At 41.6% G+C, this 15,791-nt stretch overlaps 1 protein-coding gene across 1 annotated transcript in view; it reads right to left on the bottom strand.

The window, feature by feature from the left end:
- Positions 1-4,702: 4,702 nt before the first annotated feature.
- The window catches only part of LOC124029182 (testis-expressed protein 264 homolog), a 115,927-nt gene continuing 104,838 nt past the window's right edge, over positions 4,703-15,791 (bottom strand). Inside the window, exon 4 of the mRNA XM_046340990.1 lies at positions 4,703-5,537. Within this exon, the coding sequence (XP_046196946.1) occupies positions 5,233-5,537 (305 nt within the window). The 3' untranslated portion in view covers positions 4,703-5,232. The remainder of the gene's footprint in view (positions 5,538-15,791) is intronic.

Genomic DNA, 15,791 nt, shown 5'->3' with positions numbered 1-15,791 from the left:
AGGAGTTCCAAGCTTGTAGTACCATACCCATTAAGGGCTTAAGGCTGTGTAAATCACTGTCAAAGATTCTTCAACAAAGTACTGAGTATAGGGTCTGAATACTTATGTAAATGTAATATTTCAGTTTTTTATACATTTGCAAACATTTCTTTAACCTGTTTTTGCTTAGTCATTACGGGATATTGTGTGTAGATTCATTTAAAAAACTTTTTTTTAGAACAAAGCTATAACGTAACAAAATGTGGAAAAGTCAAGAGGTCTGAACTTTCCCAATGCACCAAATCCCTGAACATTCATTATTTGTCTGTGCCAGTAAAATGTTTCATGCACTATAAATCAGTCAATATCTGATCGATTTACAAATTTCAAAAAGGTTTGCGTATCTCCATCCATTGTCCAACTGTTTTATTTATTAGAATTGTTTTTAATTGCTTACAGTAAGTGTATTTAGTATTTCTGAAATGATTTTGATGTGATATGTAAGTAGAGGGATTTATGTTTCTAGAACCATACCGCAATTGAGAATCGATTCATGTTTAGATGGAGTAATTAACTGTTTTGGATTCCAGAGCCAATTCGCCTTCAAACAGAACATTGCAATGTCCTTGAACTCAGGAGTAACGTCAGGGTCCTTTAGTCCACTATTGGGATAGGGGTTGACATTTTTGAAATGACTATCCCTTCCTCTGTCCACCATACAGTCAATAATTGAATTTACAGCACAGATTCAACTACAAAATCCAGGGAGATTTTTAAAAGCCTCATAAAGAAGGGCAGTGATTGGTAGATGGTTAACAATAAGATATCAGACATTGAATATCAATTTAAGCATGGTCAAGTTAATAATTATGCTGTGGATGATGTATTAAACCACCCAGACACATCTGAGATACAGTCGTCCTTTTGAACTGAGCTGCAGGACAGGAAGGAAACTGCTCAGGGAAGTTACCATGAGGCAGACCTGGTGAACAATGTCAATTTGCCCTTAAGCAAGGCTCTTAACCCTAATTGCTCCTGTAAATCGCAATGGATAAGAGCGTCTGCTAAATGATAACATTTGTAAAAAATTAAGTATTGACTCAGGGGGTATATTCGTGCTTTATTTTTCACTAATCTTAAAAATAAAATCTGATTGTTTACTTCCACTTTGATATTAATGTTTTGTGTAGATTGTTCACAAAAGCCTATTAAATAAATCTATTTGAATCCCACTTTGTAACATAATAAAATGAAGAAATCCAAGGGGGGTGAATATTTATGATATCCACTGTGTGACAATGGTGTGCTCTACGCTGACAATTGGTGAGTAATGTATCATCCACAAGGTTGTGTCTAGAAAGACATCCATTCAGGACTAAAGCAGACAGGGAATGTGTAACAAACAACACCCTATTCCCTACATAGTGCACTACTTTTGACCAGAACGCTATGTGTCCTGGTCAAAGTAATGCTCTATGTAGGGAATAGGGTTCCATTTGAGGCACACTCAGGGAGATTCTTCCCTGCCTGCCTTGTATTATTCATCTATCTGAGAGTGGAATAAATGGTGTGATCTTGAAAATACCTTAACACTGCTGCTCATGAATATACATAACCGTTTGCATAAAACTTTGATTTCTGGTCTCCCAGTTATTTAATTACAGATGTATACATCCCTCTGTGTCATCTGTACACTCCCAATTCCTCCCTCTCATCCCTCCCTTCTTAATCTCTCCCATTTTATTTACTCACAGCTGAGCATATCATAGCAATTGACTCAAATGATGTCAATTAGCCTATCAGAAGCTTCTAAAGACATTACATCATTTTCTGGAATTTTCCAATCTGTTTAAAGACAGTCAATTTAGTGTATGTAAACTTCTGACCCACTGGGATTGTGATTAAGTGAAATAATCTGTCTGTAAACAATTGTTAGAAAAATGACTTGTGTCATGCACAAAGTGGATGTCCTAACCGACTTGCCAAAACTATAGTTTGTTAACAAAAAATGTTTGCAGTGGTTGAAAAACAAGTTTTAATGACTCCAACCTAAGTGTATGTAAACTTCCGACTTCAACTGTACATATGAGATGAGTAATACAAGATATGTAAACATTATTAAAGTGGCTAGTGTTTCATTATTAAAGTGGCCAGTGATTTCAAGTCTGTGTATATATATATATTTTGTTTTCACCTTTATTTAACCTGGTAGGCAAGTTGAGAACAAGTTCTCATTTACATTTGCGACCTGGCCAAGATAAAGCAAAGCAGTTCGACACAAACAACAACACAGAGTTACACATGGAGTAAAACAAACATACAGTCAATAATACCGTAGAAAAATAAGTCTATATATAATGTGAGCAAATGAGGTGAGATAAGGGAGGTAAAGGCAAAAAAAAGGCCATGGTGGCAAAGTAAATACAATATAGCAAGTAAAACATTGGAATGGTAGATTTGCAGTGGAAGAATGTGCAAGGTAGAGAGAAATAATGGGGTGCAAAGGAGCATAAATAAATCAATAAATACAGTAGGGGGAGAGGTAGTTGTTTGGGCTAAATTATAGATGGGTTATGTACAGGTGCAGTAATCTGTGAGCTGCTCAGACAGTTGGTGCTTAAAGCTTTTGAGGGAGATAAGTGTTTCCAGTTTCAGAGATTTTTGTAATTCACTCGTCATTGGCAGCAGAGAACTGGAAGGAGAGGTGACCAAAGGAATAATTGGTTTTTGGGGGTGACCAGAGAGATATACCTGTTGGAGCACGTGCTACAGTTGGGTGCTGCTATGGTGACCAGTGAGGTGAGATAAGGGGGGACTTTACCTAGCAGGGTCTTGTAGATGACATGGAGCCAGTGGGTTTGGCGACAAGTATGAAGCGAGGGCCAGCCAACGTGAGCGTACAGGTCGCAGTGGTGGGCAGTATATGGGGCTTTGGTGGCCAAACGGATGGCACTGTAATAGACTGCATCCAATTTATTGAGTAGGGTATTGGAGGCTATTTTGTAAATGACATCGCCGAAGTCGAGGGTAGGTAGGATGGTCAGTTTTACAAGGGTATGTTTGGCAGCATGAGTGAAGGATGCTTTATTGCAAAATAGGAAGCCAATTCTAGATTTAATTTTGGATTGGAGATGTTTGATGTGAGTCTGGAAGGAGAGTTTACAGTCTAACCAGACACCTAGCTATTTGTAGTTGTCCACATATTCTAAGTCAGAACTGTCCAGAGTAGTGATGTTGGACGGGCGGGCGGGTGCAGGCAGCGTTCGGTTGAAGAGCATGCATTTAGTTTTACTTGTATTTAAGAGCAATTGGAGGCCACGGAAGGAGTTGTATGGCATTGAAGCTCGTCTGGAGGGTTGTTAACACAGTGTCCAAAGAAGGGCCAGAAGTATACAGAATGGTGTCATCTGCGTAGAGGTGGATCAGAGACTCACCAGCAGCAAGAGCAACATCATTGATGTATACAGAGAAGAGAGTCGGTCCAAGAATTTAACCCTGTGGGACCCCCATAGACTGCCAGAGGTCCGGACAACAGGCCCTCCGATTTGACACACTGAACTCTATCAGAGAAGTAGTTGGTGAACCAGGCGAGGCAATCATTTGAGAAACCAAGGCTATTTAGGGCAGCAGCCTCTAATGTGCTAGTGACGGCTATTTAAAAGTCTGATGGCCGTAAGATAAAGCTTTTTTTTCAGTCTCTCGGCCCCAGCTTTGATGCACCTGTACTGACCTCGCCTTCTGGATGGTAGCGTGGTGAACAGGCAGTGGCTCAGGGGGTTGTTGTCCTTGATGATCTTTTTGACATTCTTGTGACATCGGGATAGAATTAAGCAATAAGGCCAGAGGGGGTGTGGTATACTTGGCATATACAACAAACCCAAGTTGCTATTGCTATTATAAACTGGTTGACAACATAAATAGAACAATAAACAAGTATTTTTGCATCATACTATGGTATATTGTCTTATATACACACACGACTGAAATTCTGTTTCAGCCAATCAGCAGCCAGGACCCATATTATCCAGTTTAAAACATGACATATTTAAAATGGCCAATATACCAAGGCTATGGGCTGTATCCAGGCACTCTGCATTGCGTTGTGCATAAGAACAGCACTTAGCTGTGGTATATTGGCCATTTATGGGGCAGCAGGTTTGTAGGACCGTTGGGCCAGTAACCGTTACGAGCTGACAAGGTAAAAATCTGTTGTTCTGCCCCTGAGCAAGTCTGTGGCGCCGATGATGTGGATGTCCATTAAGGCAGCCCCCCGCACCTCTCTAATTCAGAGGAGTTTGATTAAATGCGGAAGAAACATTTCAGTTGTACAACTGACTAGGTATACCACCCTCCACCCAGAGGTGCCTTATTGCTATTATAACCTGGTTACCAACTTAATTAGACCAGTAAATAGTTTTTTTTTGTTGGTCATACCCGTGGTATACAGTCTAATATACCACAGCTTTCAGCATTCAGGGCTCAAACCAACCGGCTTATACAGTACTTATACTGATTTTATAGATTTCAAGTTGTTTGGTCAGATTGAAAGGATGGGAAAAATAAACAGTATGGAAAAACATACCCAAACAAACATATTCTAAATAGTTTGTGTCTTACTCAAAGGAAAAACACTATATAGAAATCTAAAGTAAGATCATCTAATATTGATACACTACAGTTTTACTGCAATTACAGGATGAAGGTCAAAACATCAGTCACAAGGGATGATAATTTTAATTTTAATAGTAAAACATAACAATCAAGTAAAATAAAAATCTAAAATGCATCCAAACACACTTGTTCACCATGCTTATCATATCAATGAAGTACTTAAAAACAAACATGGATTTCAAGAAACTCAGGTTACCTGATATTTTTTATATTTTTTACAAGTAGGCTATTTTCTGTCAGCCAACCAACAGTAGGACAGAAAGAAGGAAATAATTTTCCCTTTGGAACTCTGCCTGACCAACAGCTCAACACAAAACACTCATCAGACTAACTCATCACCTTAAAATAGGTTTGGGAATGTAAAAAAAACTGTACTTGTAGGAAGACACAATGACTCTATCTCAATAAGTCTTTCTGTGATTCCCTGGATCCTATTTCCTCACCTCAACCATATTGGAGGAGGAAGTGCAAAATGGGAGGAATCAAGGAAAGACTAATTGAAAAAGAGCCATAGAAAACTGCACATTAGAATCTCTCCTCCTCACCCAACCTCCACTTCTTCTTCTCCTCCACATCATCCCCTCACTCCTCCCCCCCGGCTACAACCCCTCTCTCCTCTGTGGTTGTCTCTAGGTGCTTGTTGCCGGGGGCGTCGCTAGCTTGCTCTGTCCCTGCTTCCTCCTGTCCATCTGGGAGTTCCATGTCCAACTCCTCAAAGGACGAGGAGCTGGAGCTCCTGTCACTGCGGTCTTCACCTCCTCCTCCTCCTGTTCCTCCTCTGTAGTGTCGGATCAGGGAGGGGACGCTGGATGGGGCTAGGGAGGTCTCTCTGCTGTCTGACAGGAAAACACCACTCCCTGAACTGCACTCACTATTGGAGTCCGCACCTAGTGAGACAGGGAGAGAGAAAGTAAGAATAGTTAGAGGCCACGCTTAGGGAGAAAAAGACAGGTAAGACTAAAGAGAATGCATACCTTTTTGTTGGCACTGTGTTACTAAGCAGAATGAATGAAAATGATGAGCATATAACATATGTGAATCAACAGACACAGACAGACACAGACAGAGACACAGACAGACGAGAGCTAGATAGATAGATAGACAATACATAGACGGACATATGACACTTTAAACAATGCCACTTTAATAATGTTTACATATCTTACATTACTCATATACATTTACATTTACATTTACATTTAAGTCATTTAGCAGACACTCTTATCCAGAGCGACTTACAAATTGGTGCATTCACCTTATGACATCCAGTGGAACAGTCACTTTACAATAGTGCATCTAAATCTTAAAGGGGGGGGGGGGGTGAGAGGGATTACTTATCCTATCCTAGGTATTCCTTAAGGTGGGGTGGGGTTTCAGGTGTCTCCGGAAGGTGGTGATTGACTCCGCTGTCCTGGTGTCGTGAGGGAGTTTGTTCCACCATTGGGGGGCCAGAGCCATATCATATGTATATGCTGTATTTTATACCATCTACTGCACCTTGCCTATGTCGCTCGGCCATCGCTCATCCATCTATTTATATGTACACATTCTCATTCACCCCCCCTTTAGATTTGTGTGTATTAGGTAGTTGTTGGAGAACTGTTAGATTACTTGTTAGATTGTACTGCACTGTCGGAACCAGAAGCACAAGCATTTCACTACACTCGCATTAGCATTTGCTAACCATGTGTATGTGACAATTAACATTTGATTTGAGTGGCCAGACGAAAGCCACTCCTCAGTAAAAGGCACATGACAGCCCGCTTGCAGTTTGCCAAATGGCTCCTAAAGACTCTCAGACCATGAGAAACAAGATTATCTGGTCTGATGAATCCCTACGGTGAAGCATGGTGGTGGCAGAATCATGCTGTGGCGATGTTTTTCAGTGCCAGGGACTGGGAGACTAGTCAGGACCAAGGCAAAGACAGGTGTGCCAAGCTTGTAGCGTCATACCCAAGAAGACAAAGTACTGAGTAAAGAGTCTGAATACTTTCCCGAATGCACTGTAAATGTGGCTCTGATGTGTTTGAGCAAGGCTGGATCAAAACCCTGCACACCCAGTATCTCGTCAGACTGAGGATTAACCAAGGTCTAGTTGAGCACCTCATTTAAACATTTTTTTTTATGTAGGGGGTGGATCAGCTTTAATAATGCAATATAAGGTGCTGTATTTTATTTTCACAAGACAACCTTGTGTTCTGTTTCGTTGTGTTCTTGAACGTAGCCCTGTCTTTCATTTTTGTTCATTGATGTTAGTTCCTCACCTGGGCTCATCAGCTCCTTATTTAGTTCAGTTAATTTGGTTTGTGCATTTGAGGTATTCATTTAGACTCGAAGCCTTTCCCTAGCTTGTTTGTGAGAACCAGTTATAGCCATCAGTCCTAGTTTTGATTCACCTGCCTGTTTGCCTACCTGTGTTTGACCATTGTCTGCCTGTGACCACGATTCCTGCCTTCTGCAAAGGCGAAATAGACACCTGCTGCGCTCTGTGCGTGAATGTACACCTTTTTTCTCACCGATTATTCATTACATACAATAGTTCTAATTGGTTTGTTTTTAGTCCTAGTCTTCCTCTACTTTTAGTCCTGGTCTTCCTCTACTTTTAGTCCTGGTCTTCCTCTACTTTTAGTCCTGGTCTTCCTCTACTTTTAGTCCTGGTCTTCCTCTACTTTTAGTCCTGGTCTTCCTCTACTTTTAGTCCTGGTCTTCCTCTACTTTTAGTCCTGGTCTTCCTCTACTTTTAGTCCTGGTCTTCCTCTACTTTTAGTCCTGGTCTTCCTCTACTTTTAGTCCTGGTCTTCCTCTACTTTTAGTCCTGGCCTTCCAGTTTGATTTCCTTTTGTAACGGTGCTATTTCACAAAAGTTCTGAACCTATATACAGTTGAAATCGGATGTTTACATACACCCTTGCCAAATACATTTAAACTCAGTTTTCACAATTCCTCACATTTAATCCTAGTAAAATTCCCTGTTTTAGGTCAGTTAGGATCACCAACTTTATTTTAAGAATGTGAAATGTCAGAATAATAGTAGAGAGAATGATTTATTTCAGCTTTTACTTCTTTCATCACATTCCCAGTGGGTCAGACGTTTACATACACCCAATTACCATTTAGCAGCATTGCCTGTAAATTGTTTAACTTGGGTCAAACGTTTTGGGTAGCCTTCCACAAGCTTCCCACAATAAGTTGGGTGCATTTTGGCCCATTCCTGTTGACAGAGCTGGTGTAACTGAGTGAGGTTTGTAGGCCTCTGCTCGCACACGCCTTTTCAGTTCTGCCCACACATTTTCTATGGGATTGAGTTCAGGGCTTTGTGATGCCCACTCCAATACCCTGACTTTGTTGTCCTTAAGCCATGTTGCCACAACTTTGCTCAGGGTCATTGTCCATTTGGGACACCCATTTGTGACCAAGCTTTTACTTACTGATGACTTGAGATGTTGCATCAATATATCCACATAATTTTCCTGCCTCAGGTTGACATCTATTTTGTGAAGTGCACCAGCCCCTTCTGCAGCAAAGCACCCCAACAACATGATGCTGCGACCCCGTGCTTCACGGCTGGGATGGTGTTCTCCGGCTTGCAAGCCTCCCCCTTTTTCCTCCAAACATAACGATTGTCATTATGGCCAACCAGTTCTATTTTAATTTTATCAGACCAGAGGACATTTCTCCAAAAGTATGATCTTTGTCCCCATGTGCAGTTGCAAACCGTAGTCTGGCTTTTTTTTAATGGTGCTTTTGGAGCAGTGGTTTCTTCCTTGCTGAACGGCCTTTCAGGTTATGTAATATATAATAATAAGTCAATATAGGACTTGTTTTACTGTGGATATAGATACTTTTGTACCTGTTTCCTCCAGCATCTTCACAAGGTCATTTGCTGTTGTTCTGGGATTGATTTGCACTTTTTGTATGTTCTTCTCTAGGAGACAAAACGAGTCTCCTTCCTGAGCGATATGACGGCTGCGTGGTCCCATGGTGTTCATACTTGCATACTATTGTTTGTACAGATGAAAGTGGTACCTTCAGGCATTTGGAAATTGCTCCCAAGGATGAACCAGATTTGTGGAGGTCTACACTTTTTTTCTGAGGTCTTGGCTGATTTCTTTTGATTGTCCCATGATGTCAATCAAAGGGACACTGAGTTTGAAGCTAGGCCTTGAAATACATCCATAGCTACACCTCCAATTGACTCAAATTATGTAAATTAGCCTATCAGAAGCTTCTAAAGCCATGACATCATTTTCTGGAATTTTCCAAGCTGTTTAAAGGCACTGTCAACTTAGTGTACAGTGGGGGCAAAATAGTATTTAGTCAGCCACCAATTGTGCAAGTTCTCCCACTTAAAAAGATGAGAGAGGCCTGTAATTTTCATCATAGCTACACTTCAACGACTACAGACAAAATGAGAAAAAAAATCCAGAAAATCACATTGTAGGATTTTTTATGAATTTATTTGCAAATTATGGTGGAAAATAAGTATTTGGTCACCTACAAACAAGCAAGATTTCTGGCTCCCACAGACCTCTAACTTCTTTAAGAGGCTCTGTCCTCCACCCGTTATCTGTATTAATGGCACCTGTTTGAACTTGTTATCATTATAAAGACACCTGTCCACAACCTCAACCAGTCACACTCCAAACTCCACTATGGCCAAGACCAAAGAGCTGTCAAAGGACACCAGAAACAAAATTGTAGACCTGCACCAGGCTGGGAAGACTGAATCTGCAATAGGTAAGCAGCTTGGTTTGAAGAAATCAACTGTGGGAGCAATTATTAGGAAATGGAAGACATACAAGACCACTGATAATCTCCCTCGATCTGGGGCTCCAGATCCACAAATTTCTTGTCAAACTATAGTTTTGGCAAGTCGGTTAGGACATCTACTGTGTGCATGACACAGTAACAATTGTTTACAGACAGATTATTTCACTGTATCACAATTCCAGGTGCTAGAAGGTGGTCAGCCACCAATTGTGCAAGTTCTCCCACTTATAAAGACGAGAGTGGCCTGTAATTTTCATCATAGGTACACTTCAACTATGACAGACAAAATTAGATTTTTTCCCCCAGAAAATCACATTGTAGGATTTTTAATGAATTTATTTGCAAATTATGGTGGAAAATAAGTATTTGGTCACCTACAAACAAGCAAGATGTCTGGCTCTCACAGACCTGTAACTTCTTATAATATATATGATAATATAATATAATATATGCCATTTAGCAGACGCTTTTATCCAAAGCGACTTACAGTCATGTGTGCATACATTCTACGTATGGGTGGTCCCGGGGATCGAACCCACTACCCTGGCGTTACAAGCGCCATGCTCTACCAACTGAGCTACAGAAGGACCACTTCTTTAAGAGGCTCCTCTGTCCTCCACTTGTTACCTGTATTAATGGCACCTGTTTCAACTTGCTATCAGTGTAAAAGACACCTGTCCATACCTAATCAGGGACATGTTGAAAATGTCAGTGAAGACACCTGTCAGTTGGTGAGCACATGCCCGGAGCACACGTCCTGGTAATCCATCTGGCCCTGCAGCCTTGTGTATGTCTTACTCATGTCGCCTACGGAGAGCGTGATCACACAGTCACCTGGAACATCTGATGCTCTCATGCATGCCTCAGTGTTGCTTGCCTCGAAGCGAGCATAGAAGTGATTTAGCTCATCTGGTAGGCTCGTATCACTGGGCAGCCCACGTCTGTGTACATCAACTTTATATGACCTTATTTGCGAGTGTCGGTGGATAATTTTGACAAAACATGAATACATGCTAATAATAGCTAAACAGTTAACTAGAGGGATAACTAGCCAGGCTACAATATGTTTTGAATTAGCTACCTAGTTAGTCTGTTTCTATCATATTTTATAGGCTTGGCCTGCCTGCTGCTAAAATGTCTAACTGTAGTCTCTCCTTGAGCAATGGCCCACTCGCACACATGCAGGTGATATGTGCACATACTGTATGGACACGCTAAAATGTCATATTCTGATCCTGGCTGATATGTACCATTATTATGTGATTGATCAAATATTTTAAAACTGTGCCTAATAAATTATATTAACAGAAATGATGATATACATTTCAGACCTGAGAAACCATTTTGTACGAACACTGCACTGAGAACATGTATATATCACTCTCTGTATGAGTGTTGGGCATAAGCTCAAGAAGGGACACTTCAAACTCAGCATTTCTAAGTGATAAATACAACACAAATCGTTTTGCGTTTCAGTTTTTAGTGTCTGTCAGTGTTTTTGCAGCAGAGTGATGGTTTGGTTTGTGTACTCCAGTGTACCTAATAGCAGATAGGAAGGATCATGTCTGTCCTAATGTTAATTTATCTCATTCTGTCACAGTGGCTCACGCTCGCTCACGCACATCACCCAAGGACAAAGAGGGAGAGAGAGACCAAGAGAAAAAGACAGACTGCAGATGAACAGAAGAGACAGAGATGAAGTTGAAGCTGATAGGAAATGTCAAACTCACCAAAGACTGAGCTGTTGACAGCAGTTTATGTTAAAGGGTTTACCACCTGTCTATCTCTTTCCATATCATTCCAAATGGACCAATGTGCAACTAATGAAATGACACCAAACAACACTGTCAGGACAATAAGTCAAACCATTTCCTCCTCTGTGACTTCAGTTAGCCTACACTTGGCGACATGAGTAAAATTATAGTAAATAGCTATGAAACAAAGCTAAGCTGAAAAAATGTGCTGTTCACACAGACACAAACTCCCAACCAATGTTTTTCTGAATAAAACTGCCTCATTGCAGTGCAACTGAAATCTAGCCAAGAGCTGTCACTGTTTAATTCATACTAGACTAATTTACATGTGATGGATAGAAGGTAGTGGAAACTGAAATCTGACACACACACACACACACACACACACACACACACACACACACACACACACACACACACACACACACACACACACACACACACACACACACACACACACACACACCGTCAGCCGGGGACACAGGGAATAGAGAGGAGCAGGATTTGTCACTGCTACTCAACATTCAGTAGGTCTGCAGCCATGTGTGGAGGGGACAGAGAGAGAGAGAGATTACATCTTCTGGTTGCCATGAGTGTCATGGGTGTGTGTGCACATGCTTGTGTGTGCGCGTGTGTGTGTCTGTGTTGCACATTTTACATCCCAATCTCCTACTGAAGATCCTGAGTCGTGTAGACAGAAGGGTGTTGTGTTATTCCCAGCTGAAGTCCCAGTCACTGTGCTTGCCTTGGAGGACTTTTGTTGTGCAGTTAGATCAGTTAGATAACTGGGTCCAAGTCCCAGTTTGTCTCTGTGTAAGTGTGTGTGTAAGGGTCTGTGTGATGATACTGTTCGCTTTAGCAATCTCACTAGGATAAAGACCTCCTCCATTCCTGTCATTATTGAAAGAGATCGTGATACCTCACATCTCAAAATAGAGCTACTTAATGCTAGATCCCTTACTTCAAAGGCAATTATAGTCAATGAACTAATCACTGATCATAATCTTGATGTGATTGGCCTGACTGAAACATGGATTAAGCCTGATTAATTTACTGTGTTAAATGAGGCCTCACCTCCTGGCTACACTAGTGACCATATCCCCCGTGCATCCCGTAAAGGCAAAGGTGTTGCTAACATTTACGATAGCAAATTTCAATTTAAAAAACAAATAATGAAGTTTTTGTCTTTTGAGCTTCTAGTCATGAAATCTATGCAAGCACTTTTTATAGCTACTGTTTACAGGCCTCCTGAGCCATATACAGCGTTCCTCATCGAGTTCCCTGAATTCCTATTGGACCTTGTAGTCATAGCAGATAATATTCACATTTTTAGTGACTTTAATATTCACATGGAAAAGTCTACAGACCCACTCCAAAAGGCTTTCGGAGCCATCATCGACTCAGTGGGTTTTGTCCAACACGTCTCTGGACCTAGTTTTGTCCCATGGAATATATGTTGTGGATCTTAATGTTTTTCCTCATAATCCTGGACTATCGGACCACCATTTTATTATGTTTGCAATTGCAACATGTAATCTGCTCAGACCCCAACCAAGGAGCATCAATAGTCGTGCTATAAATTCACAGACAACACAAAGATTCCCTGATGCCCTTACAGACTCCCTCTGCCTACCCAAGGACGTCAGAGGACAAAAATCAGTTGACCACCTAACTGAGGAACTCAATTTAAACTTGCGCAATACCCTAGATGCAGTTGCACCCCTTAAAACTAAAAACAATTCTCAGAATAAACTACCTCCCTGGTATACAGAAAATACCCGAGCTCTGAAGCAAGCTTCCATAAAATTTGACCGGAAATGGCACCACACCAGACAGTACCGTGCAGTATCGAAGAGCCCATACTGCTGCTCGATCATCCTATTTTTCCAACTTAATTGAGGAAAATAAGAACAATCCGAAATGTATTTTTAATACTGTCGCAAAGCTAACTAAAAAGCAGCATTCCCCAAGATATAATGACTTTCACTTCAGCAGTAATAAATTCATGAACTTCTTTAAAGAAAAGATCATGATTATTAGAAAGCAAATTACGGACTCCTCTTTAAATCTGCGTATTCCTTCAAAGCTCAGTTGTCCTGAGTCTGCACAACTCTGCCAAGACCTAGGATCAAGAGAGACACTCAAGTGTTTTAGTACTATATCTCTTGACACAATGATGAAAATAATCATGGCCTCTAAACCGTCAAGCTGCATACTGGACCCTATTCCAACTAAACTACTGAAAGAGCTGCTTCCTGTGCTTGGCCCTCCTATGTTGAACATAATAAACGGCTCTCTATCCACCGGATGTGTACCTAACTCACTAAAAGTGGCAGTAATAAAGCCTCTCTTGAAAAAGCCAAATCTTGACCCAGAAAATATTTAAAAAACTAATCGGCCTATATCGAATCTTCCATTCCTCTCAAAAATGTTAGAAAAGGCTTTTGCGCAGCAACACACTGCCTTCCTGAAGACAATCAATGTATACGAAATGCTTTAGACCCCATCATAGCACTGAGACTGCACTTGTGAAGGTGGTAAATGACCTTTTAATGGCATCAGACCGAGGCACTGCATCTGTCCTCATGCTCCTAGGCCTTAGTGCTGCTTTTGAAACCATTGATCACCACATTCCTTTGGAGAGATTGGAAACCCAAAATTGTCTACATAGACAAGTTCTGGCCTGGTTTAGATCTTATCTGTCGGAAAGATATCAGTTTGTTTTATGTGAATGGTTTGTCCTCTGACAAATCAACTGTAAATTTCAATGTTCCTCAAGGTTCCGTTTTAGGACCACAATTGTTTTCATTATATATTTTACCTATTGGGGATGTCATTCAAAAACATAATGTTAACTTTCACTGCTATGCGGATGACACATAGCTGTACATTTCAATTTAACATGGTGAAGCCCCAAAATTGCCCTCACTAGAAGCCTGTGTTTCAGACATAAGGAAGTGGATGGCTGCAAACGTTCTACTTTTAAACTCGGACAAAATAGAGATGCTTGTTCTAGGTCTCAAGAAACAAAGAGATCTTCTGTTGAATCTGACAATTAATCTTAATGGTTGTACAGTCGTCTCAAATAAAACTGAAGGACCTCGGCGTTACTCTGGACCCTGATCTCTCTTTTGACGAACATATCAAGACTGTTTCAAGGACAGCTTTTTTCCATCTATGTAACATTGCAAAAATCAGAAACTTTCTGTCCAAAAATGATGCAGAAAAATGTATCCATGCTTTTGTTACTTCTAGGTTAGACTACTGCAATGCTCTACTTTCCGGCTACCCGGATAAAGCACTAAATAAACTTCAGTTAGTGCTAAATACGGCTGCTAGAATCCTGACGAGAACCCAAAATTTTTATCATATTACTCCAGTGCTAGCCTCCCTACACTGGCTTCCTGTCAAGGCATGGGCTGATTTCAAAGTTTTACTGCTAACCTACAAAGCATTACATAGGCTTGCTCCTACCTATCTCTCTGAATTGGTCCTGCCGTACATACCTACATGTACGCTACGGTCACAAGACGCAGACCTCCTAATTGTCCCTAGAATTTCTAAGCAAACAGCTGGAGGCAGGGCGTTCTCCTATAGAGCTCCATTTTTATGTAATGGTCTGCCTACCCATGTGAGAGACGGAAACTCGTTCTCAACCTTTAAGTCTTTACTGAAGACTCATCTCTTCAGTGGGTCATATGATTGAGTGTAGTCTGGCCCAGGAGTGTGAAGGTGAACGGAAAGGCTCTGGAGCAACGAACCGCCCTTGCTGTCTCTGCCTGGCCGGTTCCCCTCTTTCCACTGGGATTCTCTGCCTCTAACCCTATTACAGGGGCTGAGTCACTGGCTTACTGGTGCTCTTTCAAGCCTTCCCAAGGAGGGGTGCGTCACTTGAGTGGGTTGAGTCGCTGATGTGATCTTCCTGTCGGGGTTGGCATCCCCCCTTTGGTTGTGCCGTGGTGGAGATCTTTGTGGGCTATACTCGGCCTTGCCTCAGGATGGTAAGTTGGTAGTTGAAGACATCCCTATAGTGGTGTGGGGGCTGTGCTTTGGCAAAGTGGGTGGGGTTATATCCTTCCTGTTTGGCCCTGTCCGGGGGTATAATCGGATGGGGCCACAGTGTCTCCTGACCCCTCCTGTCTCAGCCTCCAGTATGCAGTAGTTTATGTGTCGGGGGGCTAGGGTCAGTTTGTTATATCTGGAGTACTTCTCCGGTCTTATCCGGTGTCCTGTGTGAATTTAAGTATGCTCTCTCTAATTCTCGCTTTCTCTCTCTGAGGACCTGAGCCCTAGGACCATGCCTCACGATGACCTGGCATGATGACTCCTTGCTGTCCCCTTTCCACCTGGCCATGCTGCTGCTCCAGTTTCAACTGTTCTGCCTGCGACTATGGAATCAGGACGTGCTACCTGTCCCAGACCTATTATTTGACCATGCTAGTCATTTATGAACATTTGAACATCTTCTGTTATAATCTCCATCCGGCACAGCCAGAAGAGGACTGGCCACCCCTCATAGCCTGGTTCCTCTCTAAGGTTCTTCCTAGGTTTTCGCCTTTCTAGGGAGTTTTTCCTAGCCAACGTGCTTAAACCTGCATTGCTTGCTGTTTGGGGGTT

Source organism: Oncorhynchus gorbuscha, linkage group LG03 (assembly GCF_021184085.1).
Source record: "Oncorhynchus gorbuscha isolate QuinsamMale2020 ecotype Even-year linkage group LG03, OgorEven_v1.0, whole genome shotgun sequence".
Lineage (NCBI taxonomy): Eukaryota > Metazoa > Chordata > Actinopteri > Salmoniformes > Salmonidae > Oncorhynchus > Oncorhynchus gorbuscha.
This window is presented reverse-complemented; position numbering and strand designations above follow the sequence as displayed.